At 39.9% G+C, this 23160-nt stretch overlaps 1 protein-coding gene across 3 annotated transcripts in view; it reads right to left on the bottom strand.

The window, feature by feature from the left end:
• ULK4 (unc-51 like kinase 4) overlaps window positions 1–23160 on the bottom strand; it is a 211559-nt gene that overhangs the window by 1900 nt on the left and 186499 nt on the right. For 2 of the 3 annotated variants that reach the window (XM_064704836.1, XM_064704838.1), the window contains exon 36: window positions 1386–1474. In XM_064704836.1, the coding sequence (XP_064560906.1) occupies window positions 1386–1474 (89 nt within the window). Of the gene's footprint in view, window positions 1–1385; window positions 1475–7549; window positions 7649–23160 lie in introns of those variants that run through there. The other variant, XM_064704840.1, reaches the window with a different exon arrangement.

Genomic DNA, 23160 nt, shown 5'->3' with positions numbered 1-23160 from the left:
CCTGAAGAAGAGGAGGAGGGGAAATGAAAATCCAGGAGTTCTCAGGGGCTCTCTTGTTGCTGTTACAGTGCAGGAGCTTGGCACAGCAGAGGGACCTGGCTCACCTTACTGTATCATAACAGTCCTCAACGGCATCAGCTGGAATTTGATCTACTGAGCATTTTGTGTTAAATTAGGGTGAGTGCTCTGGATTGGGGCTCTGTACCATGTGTTTTTCTGCATACAGAAACATACAGACTGCAACAGACTACTGAGGAAGCCAGAAAAGCAGAACTCAAAGAAAATGACTGGGCTGTCTGGTGCATCTAATGCTGAAATGCTACAAACAGAGAGAAAGTTGTTTCCAACAGAAGAAAAAACCCTGTCTTCCCCCACTCTCATTTTCAGTGGTGGTGCCTGTGCCTCCCTTGGGGAGAGCTGACATTTTATTTTAGTGAGATAATTTAATGTGTCATACAAAACCCTGTGAGTCAGCAGCTGAGTGTGCAAGAGGGATGCTGACTGCTCTCTACAGGTTCGGCTGGTCCTCAGGGTGCATCTCCTTGCACTTGCCACATCTCAACATTTCCTCTCCATGTCTGCTCACATCCCCCCTTCCTTCCAAAACATGGTACTCTGCCATAATGCTGAGAAGCCAATTTTCCCAAAAGCCTGCATCTGGGAGGCAAAGAGCACTGCAAAGATTATCTTAGTGTTTCAAAAACTGACCTTGGAAATACAATTTCTCTATGAATTTTAGTTCATCCAGAAGTGAAAGCCCAACAGCCCACAGCAGACGCACAAAATTTGTTTCAGAGGCAGAGAACAGCCATTCATTCATTCATTCATTGAATGTCCAAAGGGGATTAGATAAGGGAAAGTCTATGGGACATGAGCTAAGCTTTGGCCCATTTGTTGGGACTAGCACCTCTGTTCTTGCAGAGAAGGCCATGGCATTCCCCTAAGTCTTGTGCCTTCTGCAGAAGCTACAGGTATTAAACAAAAGCAGTTCTGTTCTTCAGCTGAACATTTGAAAGGAATCAGATTTCAAATGCATCAACCACAGCCACCTTAACACGGGGCACAAATGTTGCATTGTGCATGCAGCCCACTCTGCCAAGAACCCCTGACAGAGGGACCAAGGTTTGGAATAAAATAATAAATTAAGAAAAAAAGAATCCACAGAATCGACTCACACACAGAGCTGGACTGTGCAGCAGCTGGGGATCAAAGCATGCCGCAGGCTCTGACAGAAAGGACTTTGGAGGAGAGCAGTGCAGAGAGGGGGCCCAGGGACAGAAACCTGAGAATCTCTTACTGCACAGAATTACAGAAGACCGTTGCAGACAAAAGAGGAGGCAAGCACTCTCAGCCCTGGAAATTCCTGAAAGCCTGAGGGAACTCACCTGGGAGTTTGGCCCAAGCTCTCCAGAGCCTGGATAAGAGCATCGCCATCATTCTTCAGGCTCTCCAAGTGCTTCTTGTTTGAAGTTATCTGGAACAAAAAGAAAGGACCTTTACCAAAGGCTTAGCAAAAGATTCTTCTCTGTCATTTTTGTGGGATAAAAGAGAAGGAAACAAGTTACAGCATTTATTACAATTGTAAATGGAATGTGACATTGAAGAGACTGATGAGAAAGTCCCTTTTACTGAATTTTTGGCAGAGACCATCTAAAATATCTTGGTTTAGTTAACAATATTCAGTCACGTTCTGAGTCCCTGTATGTGTGCAAATTCACATATCGCAGTCTGACAATCCTGATTTCACCCTTAGTATCAATGCAAATACAAGCCCCATTTAGTCTGAATCCCAGGGATATCTTGGGGAAACAGTTATTTTCATTTCTCACTTCAGGGAAAAAGTAAGCAAGCTTCTACCAGCCTTCAGATCAGGACGTGTGGGGTTTCTCTGAGAGAAACCAGGTTAAAATCTGCAAAGCTGGCAACTGCATATGGAAATTTTTCTTGCCCCTCATCAGTCATTAGGAGTGTTACCTGCACAGGACTGTCACCTACAGAGCAGGGGATGGAGTGACCAAAGCTATTTTCCCTTTTGTGTCAAATGAATCCTGATTATAGCTGATTTTGCTGCTGGTGTGGTTTATTACATGAATCCACAAAAACTGGTTTATTGTTTCTCCATCCTTAAGTAGCACAACTACAGAGCTCCAAACAGCCACACATTTCCTGGTGGTTAAGCAGGTGAACAGGAAGGTCACAGGGAACACAACATGAAGCCTCATGCACTGTAGCTTGAACAGACACTGAATACTTGGCAGCTTGCTGAAAAGCTCCTGTATCTCAAATAAATTACTAAAAAAAACCTAGTTTGCATCTCAGTTCCTGCTTGCAAAGGTAAATAAATCTTTGCTGAAGAGAAAGGAAAAGGGGAGGACCAAACCAGCTGATTATTTTGATACTGGAGGAGTTAACGCTAGAAATGATGACTTCTAATCCCAAAATCTGGCAAGGACTTGTAAGCTTTAGCATGCTGTGGCTGGCCCTATTTACCATTGATCCAGCATCTGGGCAGCATGCCTTCACATCTCCCTCTTAAATCACAACAGAAGCTGTATTTACAGCTGCCATCCCACCATAATTTATCAGCAGTGATTCTGCAGCAACAGTGTCACTACATCTATAATTGTAACATCCTGTAGTTTAGCACTTACAGGGAACAGGCACCTGCCTGAAATAAACCAAAACATATCCTGTGTGTTGGAAAAAAACCAGTGATGCCATTACTTAAGCACAAATCATTGGTAAAATCTGATTACCAAAAGGTGGTTAAACCTTTTCACCCTCTTGAGGTTTATATCTGATTCTCTCAGTTTGTATTTCAGAAATCCAGTCTTCTCTATATGTTACCTGCTAGACACAGAAAATGTTTTGGAATCTGGGTTCTGAATGTAAGAACACCACCACGTATAATAGGAGTAACACAAAGAGAAAAGTACTTTCACCACAAGACATTGCTTTCTGTTCCTAAAGAATGGTTATGCCGCAACCAAACACTTCCCTGCAACTCCTCAGCTACTGCCACATTCCTTGCGCTTTCCACATTCATGCCGCTTGTTTATCCTGCACACTTCAAAAAGCCAAGAGGTCACAGGGAGGGAAGGTCACTAGGACTGAGTCTTGCTCCGTGAAACTATCAGGTCAAATAAAGGTTACAGATATCTCTTACTCTACTACATCTTAACTTTCGGGTGCTGACATTTGTGCAACCTTCACGGTCTCTTCACAAAACAGCCAATAATGTCATACAGAGAACATTCAAAATATGCTCAACTATAAAAGAAGAAAGAGGTTTAATTCTAAAATTATCTATTTCAAGCAATAACTTAGTCCAGTTGAGTCACAGGGTCTGACTATAAGCCTGCCCATGCTGCAGCATGCCTTGTGTCACTGTTAAGAACACATTTCTGTGCATACAACGCATTTTAATAGAAAGGATTAAAATGGCTTTATATACACAGAAATTGTAAAAGACTGAAACAGAAACACCCATGAGATCATCTCATCACCTCCCTGTTAGACTTCACTGTGCAGAGCAACTTTCAGCCATAAGCAATGGGCTCCCATGGTATCCATCCACAGGGGCTACTCCCCAGGCTAACAAAATGCTTCAATTAGATCCTTTCAGCAGTAAAAGTGGAAGCATGAGGGGAAAGGATCAGCATGAGCTGCCTCCTGTCCATTTAAATTACGTATAACCCAAATTTAGAACACATTTTCTTGAAAGTGCCAGCTACCAGCTTCATCCAAGCCAAGGGGTGCTGGAGAAGAACCAACCTGTCCAGTTGGCAGTGCCACCTATCCTGGGCAGTGCCCACAGAGAACTCGCCCAGACCAAACAGGGCTGCACAGATTTACGTGGGTGGCTGGGGCTTCCCCAGCTCTTCCTCACCAGTGCCCACAAAAACGCTTCCTATCCACCACCAGGCACCCACTCCATGGGCCTGGGAGGGGACCAACTCTGTGCTAGCAGGAAAACTGTGGGTTGAATACAGGGTGAGCTGCCAGCACCCAGGAGCCAGCTCAGCCACAACCGCCGATGGGTTTTGTCAGCACTCCCATGCTCTGATCACTGGCTGTTATTTGCTCTTTATCTCAGTATGAGTAGATCTGATTGCTCCCTGAGCAATTTGAAGGTCTCTTGCATGCAACAGATTACATCCTGCTTCACAGGAGCTTGTGAGAAATAATATCTGAATCACTGTTCACTTTCAAGATGAAACTTTATTCATGTTTCCTATTTAAAACCCGTTCCAGTTTCATCTTCCTTTTGTTCCATAGGTTATATTAAATTATGACCATACATCAAAATCTGAGAAATTAATGTATTCTTCACTTTGTTATTTTTTTCTTCTACCCACCATTGCTGCACCTTTTATCCACACCAGTTCTAGTTCTCATCCATTTGGAATTTTAACGACTAGTTTAATGATCTCTTGTAATATTGCTGTTTGTTAGGGCTGGCTGCAACACTGATTCAATGACATAATCAATAGTTATTCCTTTAATTAAAAATGTTAATTAAATCTCAGTTTAGTTGTACACTCACTGCAATTTAACAAGAATCTCAAAATTACTTTTCTTTATTATGCCCACAATCATTCAGTAGCTCTCCTCTCCTCAATACTTTTAAACGAGGGTGAGCCATAAGGAATATCATGGTTGATATGTAGTGACTGATATTTCCAAAAAATTCCAGAAAACTATTCAGATATTATGGTGCTGCTAAAGATGAGTGCAGGAAAAGTTATAATATAAAACATTTCCATTGGAATATCTACTTCACAAATAAATGGAGGAGTTTTGCATTCTTACTTTAAGAAGTGATTTTTGCAATTCAAATTTCAAGAAAGCATAGAAACTTAAGGGCAAATTATTTCTGTTAAGGTTGGTTTCATAATGCTGAACTGCTTTCTCTGATTAGCTGTAAGCCACATTTTGTAATTTACAATGGAGAGAAATTACTTCAGCAGTAAACTATACTCTCACCATTTTTAAGAGAAAGAAACTTCTTTGGTAAGGTTTCAAGTGAACCATTAACTTGATGAAGTAAACTGGGAAATAATGCAAAAATAAGAAGGTTTATATTTGAGACTTTTTCTTGCTTGAAGAAAGGTCTTGGAAGAACATTCAGCTTCAAGTATCATCCTAAAGAACCAACTGCCTGGAATGTTCACCATTTGCTCAAGAAGCTACTACCTTGACTGTATACCCAGATACAAGCAAGACACCTAAAAACAAACCTCTTTCTCACAAACTGTTTCTTTCTCTTTCCCAAACACAGATATTTTAACCTCATAAAGCGATGCTTCCCTACATTTTCATCAAAATTTAATATAATTATGCTAATTACAGGTACTCAGTTCTTACTCAACTTTACTGGTACAGACTGAGAGCAGCCACATGTGTAAGGCAGAAGCTGCTTTGGGCTGGTTTATCAGAACTACCACTCACAGGTCCAATGTCAGCATTGCCTGAATATTGACACATGCTGTGAATCAAGTATCATTTATCTCTGGATGGAAGCTTTTCTGTGAATGGAACTTGTACCTTCAGCTAATACTGCAGTAAAAACAATCAGCAATACATTTTTTCTATGGACTAACTCGGACCCTATGTAGGACATGAAATATAATACTAAAAATTAAGTTTCCAAACTAAAAACATAAAGAATTGAGAACACTACTATTGCCCTCTAGACACTCTTTGAAATAATGTCTTCATAGTAAGTGCTGTTCCTGCAATTTTAAATATGCATCTCAGACTTCTCATTCCTACTTCCATCTTTGACTGGCTGAAGGCACTGTCAGTAGGACACAGAGCCTTTCATCCCCAACCAAAGCTACTGTTTCAAATGTCATCCAGGCTGCTGGTGACTGAAAGTTGATGGCTATTCACAGCTGCTTAGTGTGACCTTATTCCCATTTTTTAAGGAACAAATGTCAAGAAATATAGTGGTGTTAAAAACATTGCTATAGATGATGTGACAGCCCAGCAAATAAGTCAATGGGATAGTAACTTCAGAAATGAGGCACAATGCCTGGGCTGGAGGGGAAAACCTTCTAGTGTTGTGACCCATCTTATGCCTATCCCAGGGCATTCAGTGCTACTTTTCCTCCCAGGCTGTCAATGCTGAACTATTCACAAGCACTGCAGTAATCAAATAAATCATGTCACTTGGTTTATTATTCACAACTCATGATGATGTGGCCAGAAATATGCAGCCATTCCTTCTCAACAGAGGAGCACAATAACCCAGCAAATACTGCAACCAGGGACTCATGCAGGTGAACTAAACCAACAGATCCATTGGCTGTGGACTTATTAAATATAAGCATTTATTTAATTATAAATTGCTCTCCAAACATACAGACTAAGCTGGCACTGCCCTGAGGAATTATAATAAATGAACTCATCATTTCCCATGACAGATCAGGTGGATCTCTCACTTCTGGAGGCCTGCACACTCTTACAAAGTAACATAGCCTTACCTTTGTGTACTGAAGTGCCAGACCCAATAAAGCATTTGGAGCCTATCAAGTGGAGGCTGTGATGATGACATTTAATTATCAGCCCCCAAAGAGGAATCCCAGGCAGGGACCCAGACACCTGCACAGTGCATAGGGAGTGCTGCTTCTGAAGGGCATGGAAACCTCGTGTTGAGAATGAAGTTACCCAAATTCACTCTCCTCTCTGGGGCTCAGGTTGCTAACACAGACAGTGAAAGCTCCCAGTCCAGACCGCACAGACCACAATACCTTTTCTCAGTGCCCCCACAGCAGGCTACAGGGTCCTGGGCTCTCCTGTAGTCCTCTCCCCTTTTCTAAGCAAGTGAGTGTCACATTTTGTGGCTGCAGCACGGTTTCCACTGAATGGGGAGAGGCAGGGAGGTTTGGATGGCTCCCACACAGGGAGTGAATAACATGGGGACTTGGCAGGGAGGCAATTGGCAACATGGCTCTCCAGGTAGGAGAAGTTAAACATGAACTCCCATTTATCAGGGAAGCACTCTAGCTATTAGAGCAATTTTACATCTGCGGCAGCAACTTCCTAAAATACAAAAGCAAAACAACTAAAACTAGCAACAATAATCCCAGATATATGCAGTGGTCTTTTGTGAGGTGTTTAATCTGACATTAGTTACACGTGCTCCCAGCAGGTCTGTGGGAAAGGACCCTCTATAGCACTAAGTGCAGCCAATTTACAGGTTGTTTAATGAAAATTAATGGTTACTCTGGTCAGGATGTGCTGGTGTAGCAGAGGAATATCCAAAGGCTGTGTGCTTATACATATATATCATACACTCACTAGGATGGCCACAAGTTATTTTTGGTCTCCATAGTGTAGGAGAGCTCATTCTAAAAGGATAAAAACCTTCATTGCATTGCTTCCTTGCTACTCCTCTCTCTACACATGGTTCCAGCTGGAGAGAGACACAGAATGTGCGTGTGGGAAGAAAAATCAAGTCGGACAAGTTATATTTATGTTACTAATTGCCAAGTCACTTGAACAGGCCTGAGCAGTGCTGCTGGACCATAAAAACAAGAAATGAAACTTACAAAAGCATGAGTGTTCCAGGTGTGCTTTGGCAAGCACAGTGCAGTCAGGGATTGCAGACACACAATTACAAAGACTTTGTGGCCTTCAGATCCTGCAAATACATGTGAAAACAAGCAGGTATCTGTGACCAAAAAAAAACACCCAACCCCACACTACATCAGACAGCTTAGCTCCGATTTTAGAGTTCAAGAATGTTTTTTTCCTCTTTATGGATAAAATTCTTGTTCCACTGAAGTCAACAAACGCCTTTTGATTTTGATAAGGCCACGATTTCATTTGAGGTGTTTTGTTTTCTTCTGATTTGTATATGTGTGTGGAGGTTTATTCTGAGTTCAAAGCCATTCCTGCGGGTAACTTGGAACCGTCCCAGTTTCCCGGCAGTCTGAGCGCAACACTGGCTCGAGGACAATTCACAGACAGACAAGGAATGTCTCCCACACGATAGATAACTGTTAATTGATTTTGGATGTTTCTTGACACCTATTCACTTTGAGGCTATTCTCTGCCCTTCAGCACATGCATTTTGCACAGAGAGGCATGCTCTGTGATTGTTCTAAAATTACCAACTCTAAGGGGCATTGTCTGAACATAAGAGAAGATTCATAAACTGCAGGGTAAGTATTGAACAGAAGGTACTCTCTGTCTTGTTTGATTTTTAAGGTTTGATTTTATTGCAAGTGCTGTATTCAGCTCGCTCTCAGAAATGTCTCTATAATCCAGAAAATATCCATTATTGCAGGTTCCGCCCTCTTTAATAAGTAAGTTTAAAATATTTGACTTAACAGAACTGGATAGGGCAACCTCTTTACATCCATTATACAACCAGCTGACCACAACAGCTTTATTAGGAAAAGTAAACTGCAGTTCTGTCTGGCAAAACATGGCTCAAAGGTGCTACAGGAGACTTCCACACAGGGCTGCAGAGTTGATAAGTTATGCATGCTCAGAAGCCAGCCCAGCATCTATATGGCATTGGAAATAAGCACTTGCCATCCTGCTGCTGATGATCTCATCTGCAAACACAGGTTCATCTGTCACCTGCATGCCAACAACTCCCTGAGGTACTTCAGATCAGTTTCACCCTGTCCAAACAATGATGTCAGCTGGCCCCAAATATCAGCTTTAGCCAAATTGGGCCACATACTAAGCTTACACAAAACTTGGAAGCCCTTGATCTCTCTTCCTGCAGCTTCCCATCAGCTCCCTGTCCTCCCCTTGCTGGAACAGGTGAGACCACCACCTCTCAGGTATGCCTTACCCTGGCAGTCTCTTGTAACTTCTTCCTTATAAAAGAGACAGAGAATTTCACTGGAAGAATTTTTTTAATACCACAGTTCAGATCCTACATTTCTGTTCTTTTAGGAGCTGTTATAGAGGCTCCTGGTTGTTGTGGAGCAAAGCAAACTAAAAATAGTTATGGACAAACACTAACACAACACACAGATTCACTGCACATCTAGATTTCCCCTCAAGTTAATCATTCTCTGAATCTCTCACGTTGAAATATCCTTCATAGTCTCTCTCTAATCAGATTTTCTCCTAAAATAGCTTCTGACAAGTAACTTACAATACTTCTTAAATGTTGATTCCCATAACTCTTTTTCCAGTGATACTGTCTTTTATGGCCTAACAATTCAATCTGTGAATAAGATCCTCAAATTTCAACATCTGTCAACCCTTATGTCTCCCTGTAAAATCACAAAATAGTCTAACTGCAGAAGTTTTTTGGAGTTCTATCAAACTTTCACTGATGTGCTGCATGGGTTAGGGATGACCTTCTTTACTTTCACATACATGTTCTTTTCGTGTTCATCTAGTACAGCTAAATCGAGATCTTTCATTCACACACTCATGTGCATGCAAACTTCACTTTTGCTTCATTGAACTGCCTTATCTCAAACCATGACTGGTTTTCCATCTTATTTTCTCTCCCCTCTCCAGCTGGGGAGTGATAAAGCAGCATGGTGGGCACCTGGCATCCAGCCAAGGTCAGCCCACTCCACATGCCTTGACAATTCAAATAATTACAATCATTTACACTCTTGCAAGGGTAAGAATCATTACCACTGATAACTCATCTTCTTGCTATTAGGAGAACCAGTGACATATTGGAAAGGGCTGACCTTTAAATGGCAATTACCATACAGGAGAAGTGTGCAAGCAACCAAGCAATTGCCAATTTAATAAATGCTGTTGTGTCTAAGAACACAAACCCTTGAACAGCCATGCAGCGATGCTCAGGTGAACTGGGCAAACCCCTAGGAACAGCCAAGAAGTCTCAGTTAGGAACTTGAAGTTTAATGTATACAGCCTCCAAAAAATGATACCTACAGCCTGACATTTTTTCCTTGTCCTGCTTTAAAATGCTCCTCATAAAGACAAAAGCCCACTATGCCTTGATGAAGGCAGAGTGAAGTGAACAGCACTGTCCAAGTTGTCTGTGCAATTCAAGTCTGATCTAGCATGTGAAATCCCTAACTGCCCCTGAGCAGAACCTCTATATAGCATTGATCAACTTCCATGGAGGATGAAACTAAATTAGATAGCTCATGATCACATTTGTCATAATCTGGCCTTAAACACAAGACTCCAACAATTACACATCTCTACAACTTGGCTTGATAAGTTAGATTTATTATTCCAAGAAAAGCAAGAATAGGATGAGTTAAATTAAGAATTAACACAGATTACAAAAAACTCCTTTGTAATAATAAAAAGAGTAGCAAAATCATGTTAGAAAACTCATTCTGAACTATGATTTTGAGCTAAATATTAAAGCACCAAACATTAGTTCCTTTGTAGCCCCATCAGACTTGATTTCCAGGGACACACAAAACTCAGACACCTTGAGGTTTTTCTTAAGTACCAAACATGGACAGTCTTGCATATACAGGATAAAAACAAAACCACCCCTCCTCCTGCCAAAATCCAGAAAAATGCTCTGAAAATTTTTGTTATTGGGGGAAAAAAGGATCAGTGTATTTATGCTTCATGTAAAATGCAACTAGGAATTTAAATGACTGAACAGGGATGTAAGTCTATAAAACACCAATTTCTGAGGAAAATTATGCCTTATATAATGGTTCAATTTCCATAAAATTGTAAAAACTGTCACAAAAACAAATGGACTTCTGAAATTGGTGCTTGCTTATTGTCATGTGACAGATGGCTCTGGCTGCCTGGCAGAGAGCAAACAGCTACCTTGTTGGCTCGCACTGGCCTCGGAGAGAATAATTTTAGTCTGTTTTTCATTTAACAAGTCCAGTTGCACTTATGCATCTTTACAGCAGCAAGTCAGTCATCCACGTGTAATTACACAGAGGAGGTCAAAAGGAAGTAATAGTGATGAGCCCAACAGATGACACAGCTTGGCAATCTCAACAGTAATACACTATGTAAAATTACAGTGCGCTGAAACACCAAATGAGTCCAGAAATACTTTTGTGCCCACAGAAACAATGAATTAGGACTCCATAATGAAACAACAGTGATAGTCATTGGGAATTACACTAGCCCCGAATTTTGAATTGAATAAACAGGTTGCAGGTTTCAGAACTGCCAGTTTCACCACACAACCCAAAGTCAAACAACTGTCTGTGTGAAAAGATCCTATTTCTCATTGCTGACCATGGCAGTATTGCTTTTCAGACAGCTCCTGTACCTATTCATAACCATACTGGGCTCCCAGTAAATAAGCACAGTGATAATTGCTGCAGGGGTATCTCAGAAAGTGAACATGTTCTGAACAAATGGGTAAGCAGCTTCCTCCAGGGAGTTGAGTCTGCAATATGCCAATCATTGGAATAAAGACTTCTCATTCTTGGTGCTCTCCAAAATTTAAAACAGATCCCATTTTTGATTTTCCCATCCCCATCAGTGTCATTAAAAAGCACCTGTTGTAAACTGACCGAAAAATGTCAGTTGTGAAAACAACTATCAACCAAAGTACCAGTCCAAATGTGCACTTAACACAGACACACATATACTTACAGACTTACACTACTTATTCCAAATAAACATAATAATACTTAACACAGAATGAATGGTTCTGTAGGCCAAGTTGTGAGTAAGCATTCACAGCTACTTCAGAGGTCACCCTCCCTCACTGCACCTCACACTGCAGATAACCACAAGTCATCAGTACATTTGGGTTTTGGGTTTTGTCAACACTTGCCTGTTCATTAAGTTGTGTTTGGACTCCATACACTTCATTGTTTATGAGCTCTGCTGTTTTAGTGACATCGAGAAACAACTGATTTAATGAGTTCACATCAATTTTCTTCTCCGCCTCAACGCACTCTTGGCTGACTGTCAGTTTCATCAAGGACTGGCAGGAAAAGGTTCCTGGGGGAGCTTTCTTAAGCTTTTCTCAATTTGTTGAGATTTAGGTACTGTGCATAAGAGAAATTCTTGAAGATATCTCCAACATAATACCCTCTTATTGTCCTTTATAATTATATTTCAAAATGGAGATGAATATAAACACAGTGGAGTTTCTTTGCTGCGACTGCAAAAACAAATGGGCTTTAAGACAAGGTTAAATGATTTCCAGCAGAAACTTGCAAAGAGAAGATAAATCACCCTTTTCCTTCAGCACAGTGCTGTGCAGTCACCTTCATCTTTTCTTATCAACTGCCATTTCTACACATGCATGAAGTGCTCCTATTATGTTAGGATCACAATCTTTAACCTGGCAGTTTTCTATCAACAATAGAAGAAAAAGATGCAAAGGCCATGAGTCCAGCATGATGTCTCTAACTACTGGCATGAATGCAACATAATGCTTTACTGTTAATTATAGAAGTCAGAGAAGAGCAACACTCATTTTATTTAAGGGTAAAACTCAAGTAGGTGGTAACTCATCCCTGGCAGTGTAAGAAGGGTGATGCAGGACAATTCTGCATAATACTTGACAGGAGATGGAATGAGGGGAATAAGACTGGCTGTCTGTGCAGGCCGTGGCCAGGACAATTTTGTCCCAATGCAAATGTCTAGCTGTAATTGCCAAATGGGACAAGGCAAGGAGTCATATACCACAGTGTCAAGAAATGGGTGTAGAAGTTATAAAATATCTGTTTAAATTGTTCATCCTCTCTACATAGAAAGCTTTGTCTGGCACTGTTATCACAGATACTCCAGCTTATCTTCTTCATTGTGTAGTTAAACAAATTTAAGCTAAATTAAAATAATGCAATTAAGTAAAGAGTCAAGCAATCACAAGCACTTCAGCTAAAGCAGTTCAAGAGATTACCAACTACTTAGCCAGAATGTGAAACCTATGTATAGATGCACTCACTACATGGCAGTGTTAAGTAGGCTGGCTTGAACCACCTCTGTTGGTGATTTACAGTGATCTATTTTAGTCTGCGCTGCAGAAGATGGGGGGAGCCCATACAGGGCTGTGTTGTTTCAGCAAAGGTAGCATTAATTTCCAACTGAGCAAGCAACAGCTTCTTCAACTCCTTTGCCCTGATGGCACCATGATGGATTATTTTTTAATGCATCCTTATTTTTATAAAACATATTTTAATTCAGACTAGTTCTGTCATCAGTTATGTTGTCCAAAGGGGTTTTGTTTAGTTGCTACAGTAAATTTTTTTTTTTGTAAAAATCCCTGTTCCAACTGTCTGCTCCATTTTTTTTGTCAGTGGTTCCTGTCCCCAAAGCATGAAGGGGGGAATAAGATCCCTGTTTTAATCTCACTTGTTCTGGTTCCCAATTTAGCTGGAACAGCCATTGAAAGTGTGACTGCACAAATGCTGGCCTGAGAAAGGTTTCTAGGTCTGTGGAGCAGGGACAGCAGAGAGGAAGCACAGTGAAGCAGAGGTAGTGGTGGACTATGCAGGGCAAACTCCACTGCTGCCACCATCTCAGAGCCTTAAGCATGAGCTCACAGACTTTGTCATTAAAAGGTGGAGATAAAGAGGCATAAAGAAGAAAAGAAAACTTACAGCAAAGTACACAGTGAAGGCAGAGTCAGTCCTGTAAACACAAAATCTGCTGAATTTCCAAAGAAAAGCCTTATCCTATAGGAAGTAATTTAATTTGGATTGGAAAGCATTCTCTGGAAGACAAACTAACCGTTTCTCTTTGTAACTCTCTAATACAGCAGAGATTGACCTTTGCATTCTCATTTTGATGCTTATCTTGAACAAACAGGCTAGAAGTCAAGGTCTACTGAGAAAAAATTAGGGAAGTGCCTTTTCTCTAAAAGCGCAGAGCAAGTCCTAGGGAAATAAATTAATAAATATAGGGCCAGTAGCTGCAGCTGAATGTTAACCAGCTTTGCGATGCTGTGTTTATTTTGCCATGAAATGCTTGCTGAGACAAGTTAAACTTCAATCTTGAAATACATGTTTAAGTCTTTCAGGGAGAAAACTTTTGTTATCTCAAAATACATTCTATTTCAGTATGCGCAGAGGAACAAACATTTTCTTATTTTAAACATTTTTGCTTTTATCTCATAGGTGAATGTAGTGTTCAAGGAATGGATAGCACTGACCAAAGACAACCCTATTGAATGCAAAGGTTCTGACAAACTTTGCCCACGCAGATAGGGCTGTGAACCTCACACCTGGCTTACAGCACCATCACTTTGACAGTCTTGGCTTTCAGCTGTGATCTAACGAGGCTGAGGCTGTGAACTGGGTATTTTTCCCTCTCATTTTCACTTTGGCTATGGAAAAAAAAATCACAAAGCACTATTATAACAAGAAGGCATTAATAAGAAATATGCACAGGTTATAAATAAAGCATTTCTAACTTAATAAAGCAATTTGTTTTCCTTTAGAGATTTCAAGTGAAAATTCCTGAAATTTTTGCTGATGTGCAGCTAATTACACCAGTGTTTTGCATTTGCCCTTGCACAATTACCACTAACAAGGTGTGCCTTAAAATTAGATGTTGCAGCCCTTACACTTAACCTGATTAGGTCAATAATTTAAATATTAACAGTTACAGAAATGCAGGCAGAGAGATTCTTGTTAAACAAGAAGTCATTACATACTCTTACACTGTATTCTTTTAAAAGCACAATGGTTTCAGACGCAGAATGAGCACCTGGATGCCTGCCACAAGATCCTGCCTTTTGCTCCTATGCCCACCAATCTTACAACTTTGTCCTCCAGGACAAGGTAACTGAGTCACAGTGCAAACTTAATCACGTCACAAAACAAAGCTGATGTGATGATCTCATTACTGTTCCAGGAAAAGGAATAAACTCAATTCCTGTTGACACCAGCAAATCCAGCTTTCAGCAAAGACCCACAAAGGCCCTGACCACATAACAGAGAGAACAAGTAACACAAGTGGCACTCTATTAAGGAAACTATTATTGTAAGCGATATAGTGACAGTGAGACTTTTAAAGAAAGTCTCAGGGCTTTGTCAGAGAATTTTGTCAGTATTTTAAAAGAGATTTTGAAGGATAGTTGATTCAACCAAGTTTGTGATCCTTTTTTGGTAACTTTAAGGTACCTGGAGATTACCTTTATGTGAGGATAAGAATAGTTTTGTACGTTAAAAAGTAGATGCATTGCAGTTTTTCAAGCACTCAAACCAATCTAAAGTGGCTAAGAGGTTTATTTTGAAGCTCTGTAACCTTTTTTTAATACTATATTTGGATGACTGCCTACCATAGTATAAAACATGTAGAAACAAAATATAAAATGACTAAATCTGACTTAAAAAGAATACCTGTCTGATCAAAGCCCCTAGCTCACCTGTGTTGCTTTTTTTAGTTTGGGATGTTCTGGGGTTTTTTTGGTTTTTTTTTGTAAAACTAACTAGCAGGAAATCTTATCTTCTGAGAGTTGTACTTAAAACTGATTGCTTATAAAGATTTGAAGAATGATTGGGATTATCATTCTAAAACAGCACCCAGGGGAACTGGGTGGATCAAGGGATTGCTAATGAGATATTGAGTCTTTCACATCTAAACTGCTGATTTAAATTCAACCCAACACAAAGTTCCTTCAACTGGTGGACATCTGATGATCTGTAAAAAATGAGGTGATGTTCTCACTCTATTCTTAGAAAATACATGTTGAACTGCCAAGAAAATCATCACTCTTTGCAGTGAAACCAAGAAGCGAATTGACAATGAAAGACTAAAATAATTTTTATCCCTCAATACAGTAATATAAGACAAGGCTTTGGCTTTCTGGATCAGGTTTACTTTCCCCAGCCTGCTCAAAATAAGTTTCAGCCTCTAAGACTACTAAAGTAAAATCAAATAAAACATTTCGGTAAGGTAAAAATTATTATTTAAGTTCCAGAGTAGCTATATTGGGCTTTAATGACTTATAATTTACAGAAAGGGCAGTGGTGGATGTTAATGAGTGACTCAGATGACTTTCTATTATGCTTTTCTGCAGGAGCAGTCATTATCACATGTCAGTTGCTCAGAACATAGCACTCTCTAGTCCTCCCTCTCATTTAATAAAAGCCAATTAATCATTTCCAATCATTTACGTACTCAGTGAATTTAGAATCTGGTTTCATTCACTCATAAATTACAGTAAATCTATCACTTTAATTAACTAACTAGTCATAGCTGTTCTACAGACATTTTGTTTGTGTGAACATACTTTAGCCTATGAACTATTTGCAACTCTTATTACTGTGATTCTTGGTTTACTAATTGGATTTGTGACAGATCAGCTGTTTGACATATTACCTTTTCTCTGTGCTGACTGCTGGGTCAGATTGAGTCTCTGCCTCCTTGGCCTCAAGTTCTTTGCTCTTGGTACATGACAGGATTTTCAATCTCAAAGGGCTACAGTCAAACCAAGCCCACAGCCTGCACAGGCAGATGGACTGATCTTAGCTGCATATGAATCAGTGGGTTGGGCACACATTAATTGACACAACTTGACCACAACCTGTTCCACTCATGCAGCCTTCTTCCCTCTTTCCTTCCTCCCTAAAAGTGCTCTTTTCCCCCATAATCAAAGCCTCTTCTCCCTGCAAGAACTTCCCTCATCACCCACATGCACAAGGGGAACCGACCAGTTCTCAGAGCAAGACCCAGCCATGTGCTGGTGGTACTACATGGAAAGGGGAAGACTAGGTAAGTTCTTTGTTGTGTTTATCAAATGATCTCCCTATATAGTTCATGTCTTACCAGGGAAAAAAACAGCTTCTTTCTGTGCTAGGTCCCAGGACAAATCTAAAGAGACTGTCCCTCAGACCAGGAAGGAGGAATGTGGTCCTTCTAAACGATGGAAGTTGCTGACTATGCAAAAAGTTTCCCTCCACAGTACCATCAAAAATCTCCAGTAGGATCTAAGATGCTGCTTCCAGCAGATATGCTTACAGCTGGCCAAAGTCACCAAACACAAGAAATGTTCCTTAGCAGGGATAGAGAGAGACATCTTGAGAGAAGATACCATTTCCTCTCCTGCTAATCCTTTCCTACTTTCTTCCCCTTCTGCCTTATGTATCCTGATCACTCCACAGCCAGTTTTCCCAGCCATCCTTCCACAGACACCTATGAGCTGGTGCTGGAAATTTGTCCTAGGGAACAAAATTAGCAAACTTAATTCATGACAGGGGCAGGTTCTTTGACATCATTAGAAGAGGTCACTGCTGCACTCATTGCCTATGTGTAAAGACAGTGATATAAGAAGGTAACCACCAACATCAGCACTCTTGAGTCCTTGAGAAAGCCCTGGATATGGTCCTCTGGAATATCATATCAGCTGGTGAGAAGGAAAAGATCACCTTAGAAGATGCCAGAAAAAAGATCACCTTAGAAGATGCCAGAAAAAAATCCACACAAGTACTAGACTACCACCTTTCAATAAAATCAAGGTCTTGGGTCTGATTTCTGTCATCTGAGGAAGCAAAGATGCTGAAATGATGCCAACACTCGGTGATATCTTCGGTGCCTAAACCTCCTCTTACAGCTCCAGCTGTTCCCAGTCTCCATTAATGGTCAATCCCACAGGGCTTGGCAAGAGCTAGAATGAACTGGATCCAGAGAGAAAAGGTGTACATAGAGAGCCCTTTCTTCTTGCACTGCATGTGGAACTGTTGGAGGTGTGTAATCCTCTGCTAGGAGGCTGCTAAGAAGGTTCCTTGTACCCTTTTACTTTTTCAAGGAGTAGATGTGTGCACAGGCTCCAATCTCCTCCTAAAAAAGTTGATGTGTGATCAACATGCCTCCATGATCGCTAAAGCTACTATTAATCTGTGAGAAGAACTTCTCAGTCTCACAGCTTCTCACAGCTGCTTTTGAAAGTTCTACTGAGAAGCTTTAAAAAATGCCTTTTCAAGCTCCCAGTCCAGTGTAACACGCGGGTTACAATTCTTCATACATTACTGACTCATTTGGAGGAACTGGATAAATATGACTTCCCTCCACAGACACCATATTGACTCTTATGTAATCCACTGTATTTCTCTTTCTGTTTACCCATCCCTTCCCTATTATCATGCCTAATAGTTCAGCCTTACAGAAGTCAGAGTTAATTGCCAGAATGATCCCTGGAGCCCTTTAAAAAATGTTAGTCTAGATAATGGTTTACCTGATAGGCTGCATATCAGAACTATAGGCTCAACAATTTCTTGGACAATTACCATTGGGACCAGCTGACCTGTTATTACTCAATTAGTCAAATTGTTCTAAAACATCTTTTTGTAACACCTTAATTTTTTTCAGACAACTCTATATACTGAAAAACCAGATTGAGATGATCAAACTGTGTGACAGGCAAAAATCAGAAGTCTGAAAAGTGATCTTTGTGGTATAAGTCCAAGACTTTCCCTCTTCTTCAGAAGAATATTTCTTGTATCAGTCTAGAAAGTGAATTCTTATGCAAAATTCCAGTAATTTCTCAAAATTTTTGTAAATAGTGATGAATTACTACCTCCATTGCAGGAGATGTATGTTCATTTGACCTATTAATGAGAACTACCCCTAAATGTGAAGAGTGGCATAATTGTCTCTTAGGAGACATTTTTGAGAGGTACACACCTCAGAGTATAACCTGGCTGACTGACTTTGCTCAATAACACATACTAATCAACTTGGTACAACAACACGGACAATAATCTAAATTACCACCACACATTTCCCACAAGCTTTTTTTAGCACCTCAATATTTATGGACATAAACATTCTAAGACAGATAGAAGATTGCAGACAATAGTCTGCAATGGTCCTCTGATGGACACGCCATATAAAGGAAGGTTATTTAATCAGCTTGAAATTATTTTTTATCATTTCCCTTGAAACGTTTCCTGGATAAAGCTTTTGGAGATGGGACACCTTCTAATTGTGTCCATCCTTTAACACATTTCCATCCAAAAATTTCTTACATCAGAGAGACTCCCCTCAAAACTGACACTCAGAGTGACATTTCTTGTATGGGGCCATTTCTGAATTTGCTCAGGTAAACAGAAATGAGACAAGTTTTTGAAGAGCATGTTCCCATGTATTTGTAGCATATCTATGACAAGGACACAAATATATCATAACAGCATATCTAGCTTTTGACTCTGAGAACAAATTATGAGTGTATTTGCTCTTGTTTAATGTGAGCACCATTGGGAAGCACTTTTTAAAGGATAATAAGGCAGTGGAAAGGATGAAGATACACAAAACTATGAGAAGAGGATAATTTTGTAATGGGTGTACACTGTGGGAGTCCTCTGAATGGATGCCCAGAGCCAAGAAAATCAGAACATTTCTTCATTTTCTATACGAAATAAAAATTTCTAATAAAGACAATAGATTAAAGAATATTATTGCCATAGGACATGCCAGTGAAGTAAAAGTAGAATATGATAGCTTTTCAATGAGAAACAGAAACCACAGGTTTAGAGTTGAGAGAATAAAATATAGGAAGCTAAAATCAGAAAATGTTGCAAACACATCTGAGAACATAACCAAAATATTCTTGAGTACAGTGTGCTTACCAGATTAATGGGGGGAAAATTTGCATAATTAAAAGGCATTAACAATTAACATAATGCAAGTGAAGAAGCAAGAACCTCATTGCGTTATAATTAGGAGAACTATTTGCCAGTCTCACTTTAAATTTGACTCAGAAGCTTCTGACACATCAGTGGCATTTATATGAGTAAAAGTTACTGGAATGACCATATTTAAAACACATTAGGGCCACTAACTTGTAGTTTATCAGTTAACCAAAGACTTGTTGAGTACATCACCAACCAGCATTGGGGGAAAAATGAGGGTAAGTTCTCTAAACAGTCTTAAAGGCTATGGTACAGAAAACATTAAATTAGGGGAAATGTCAAAGAGTGGTTAGGGTATGGAAATAGATAGCTGATGGGTACATAACAAAAAGTGCAAATATCAGATTGCTAACAAGGAAGTCTCCTGGGTGACACTGCCATAAGAACAAGCTGGAAGCTGGCAAGTGGGGAGGGCACAGAGAGATAAGCAAATGGAGGTTATGGCCTTTCTCTTCCTAGATCACAGGAGAGGATTTAATTAGTGGTTAGGGTTATCCACAGAGCAGCTTCTCCCATGGAGAGCAGGGGGATTTGAAAATAGGACAATGGCATTTTAGTAGGGCACAACAGCTGAGAAAGGATTCTCCAGTGAATAGGGAGCACTGGTTGACAGCTTCTCCTCTCCCTCCTTATTTCGAATGAACTCAGATCTTGGAAACTGAGCCGATGCCTGTGTTCAAGTTGTTTACATGGCTGACTGACAGGAGATAATATTTCTTTACATCTCTCTTTACAGAAGCCTGCAGCAACAGATGGATTTTGCAGCATAATCTAAAGGTCAACAATTTCTGACCAGCAAAGTAATGGAGAACAGACCAGACTGCAGCAAGTTCAGCACAGGGGAAACCTAATTAAAAATTATGTTCATATTTAACCCATGTTTCAGAATTGCAAAATCACAGAGGGACTACCTGAGGCATCTAGAATATGCTCAAACCAATAAATGTTTTTCCTAGAAAGAAAAGCTATGCAGAAATGTAAATCACATGCCAAATTCACAAGTGGATTTTACAGTAGTGAGTCTGAAACAGCTGAAAATTATTTTCATGAGTTATAGACTTGGAATAAAACCCCCAAACTAAATCCAAAACCCCCTCAAAAACCCCCAAACAAACAAAGCACAGTTAACATGGCATTCAGAAGGCCTTATGATTAATTAAGACTTCCATGCCATAAACTTGAAAAGTTCTACTTCTCTTCCAATGAGAAAACAGGTTCAACCCTGCCATACTGGTCAGCTGCCCTCACTTGCGCTGAAATTTCTTCAGCTGTCCAAGGTTGTATCCCTCAGCTCCTGAACATGTGTCAGACCTGGGCACTAAACAAATATGAGCTATGCTTAACAGTTATGCATCCAACCACAGCATCCCATCTAAAATAACTGAATGATCAGTCAGATAACATTTTTCATAGGCTTTTAGTAAGAAATCAGTTTTTAAGACTGATTAAATCATTAAGAAAAGTTTTCAGCTACAGACTTTTAAACCAAGCACAGAAAACACACATATAAGAAATGAAATGCACATTTTAAAAGAGCTGGCTAAAACACAGACTTTGCTCCAGTTGTTGCTTTGATTCCATGAGACCATGAAGAAGACCAACCAGTGGGAATTCAAGTATTAGATCCCAATAAATCAACAGGCATGAAAACATTAGCTCAGGCATTAAATTTACATTTTCCAGACCATTGGCTCTTCTGACCCAGAATATACTGGGAAATTTCAAGTTCTACTGTCAGTTCTGTAGCTCTGTTTCACTTTAGCCCAAAGCAAGAATCATGAAGTGCAGGCTCTTGCTTCACTCCCTTGCCCTATACTGGAACATATTTATTTTTAGGTATGGCACACTTACAATCTTACCACACTGAGGAGTGGGGAAGATAAGGTGCAGGCTCAGGCTCAGACTGGGATGGTACACACAGTGTTTAAATGGAAGTAGCAGCTGTTGGGGAACCATACAACAGCTGCTTACTGCAAGAAGCATTAACATACTCAGGGAGAACAGAACTTCCAGATACTTTTTTCTAATATGGAAGAAATTGTTAATGAGCATGTAAGAAGCTGCCACTTTTTTTTAAGGGTTTCAGCTTTTAAAACATTTCAAATAGGGAAAAATTTCAAGGAATGGCAAACACACAGTGTCAAAACAGAAGTCAAATTCTTGCCACAGGCAGCAAGCTCTCAGAAAAGCAGAGTTCAACAAAAGACACTAGAATTTTTATAACAACCAGATAATAATAACAACGTTAGCACCTCTTTGTAATCTTCCAGAAAACTGAAAATTTCATAAAGAATAGCTTATGACAGTTTCAACCTGAGGACAACACCTTTTATGAAAAATCACAAATGAAACATCCTAAAGTTACAGGCAATTGTTGCACAAGAGAAAAAGTCAGAAAATCCCAATAACAAGCAACCACCCTGCCATACTAATCCCTGGCTATGTCACAAAACAAAAGAAAAAATTACTATTTTGCTGTCTTTGTGGCTAACATGCTTTTAAGCACGCTCTGTCTCAATAGCATCACTGCAATGTTTCTCCTAAGCATTGTGCTGCTGTAAAGACTTTCCAGCACAGCTGCTTGTCTTCCCTGTCCCTCTATTATTTTAGAAATCAAACTAGAATAAGACTGATGACAGATGTTTAAATATGTCTGTTGCTACCACAGTTTCAATAGCAGTGCACAAAGGCTATAAAGCACCTCCTGCCCACTACCATTCAGCCTGCTCAGCTGCACTCAGCAGACCCAAAGGACACACCCAGAAATGTTCCCCTTCTTCTATTCCAATTGAACAATGGTTCTCCTGGACTTACAACTTTACTTCTCTTGTAGGAAATTCAGATAAATAAAAATCAATATAATTTACAAGGTTGTGATGGGAGTATTGCCCAAGTACACTGTTTCATACTCTCAAGCAATATTGAATCAGTTATGGAATACTTAGAGTAATAAAAACAGAACACAATAAAAATGCAGATTCTAAGTTTTCTCACAATAAATTCCCAATATATGTGATACAACATCTCTAATGCAAAAAATATTCTGCAGATGCAGCCTCAAAACCACACACCCCTCTTCATTTCAACTTTCCATGATGAGCCTGTGCTGATTTGATTTGCTGGTATAATGCTATTGAGAGTTAAGAGTTTCTCTATGGTAGCCTCACCTCAGCTGGGACTAAGGAGCAGAAGAACCTGTCACTGATGCACACTATGAGTGGTTATCCCTCACCTATCTGTCCAAGCAAAAGTCAGACATATGAGGTTTGGCCTTCACAAATTTCTCAAATGAAATTATTTTCCTTTGGATCAAGTTACTGATGCTGTTAATAGCTGGCTCATCAAAGCAATTTTAAACAAAAAGTAGTTGCTACAGTTATTGGGACAACAGATAACTTCTAAAGGTTGTGGAATAAGCTAGAATTAATACAGAAACTTTCTGCATGAAATTTACTTATTTTTAGAGAAAACTAAATCCACAGGGGTCTCATCAAGTCAATGTAAATGATTTTTTTTTGTGAAATCATATCCATTAATACTACTATCACATACAGGAAAACTGATTACAACATGTAATAACTTTGGCTGAGGATTCACACCTACACTGGGCAGGAAAAAT

The sequence above is a fragment of the Zonotrichia leucophrys genome, chromosome 2 (genome assembly GCF_028769735.1).
Source record: "Zonotrichia leucophrys gambelii isolate GWCS_2022_RI chromosome 2, RI_Zleu_2.0, whole genome shotgun sequence".
Classification (NCBI taxonomy): domain Eukaryota; kingdom Metazoa; phylum Chordata; class Aves; order Passeriformes; family Passerellidae; genus Zonotrichia; species Zonotrichia leucophrys.
This window is presented reverse-complemented; position numbering and strand designations above follow the sequence as displayed.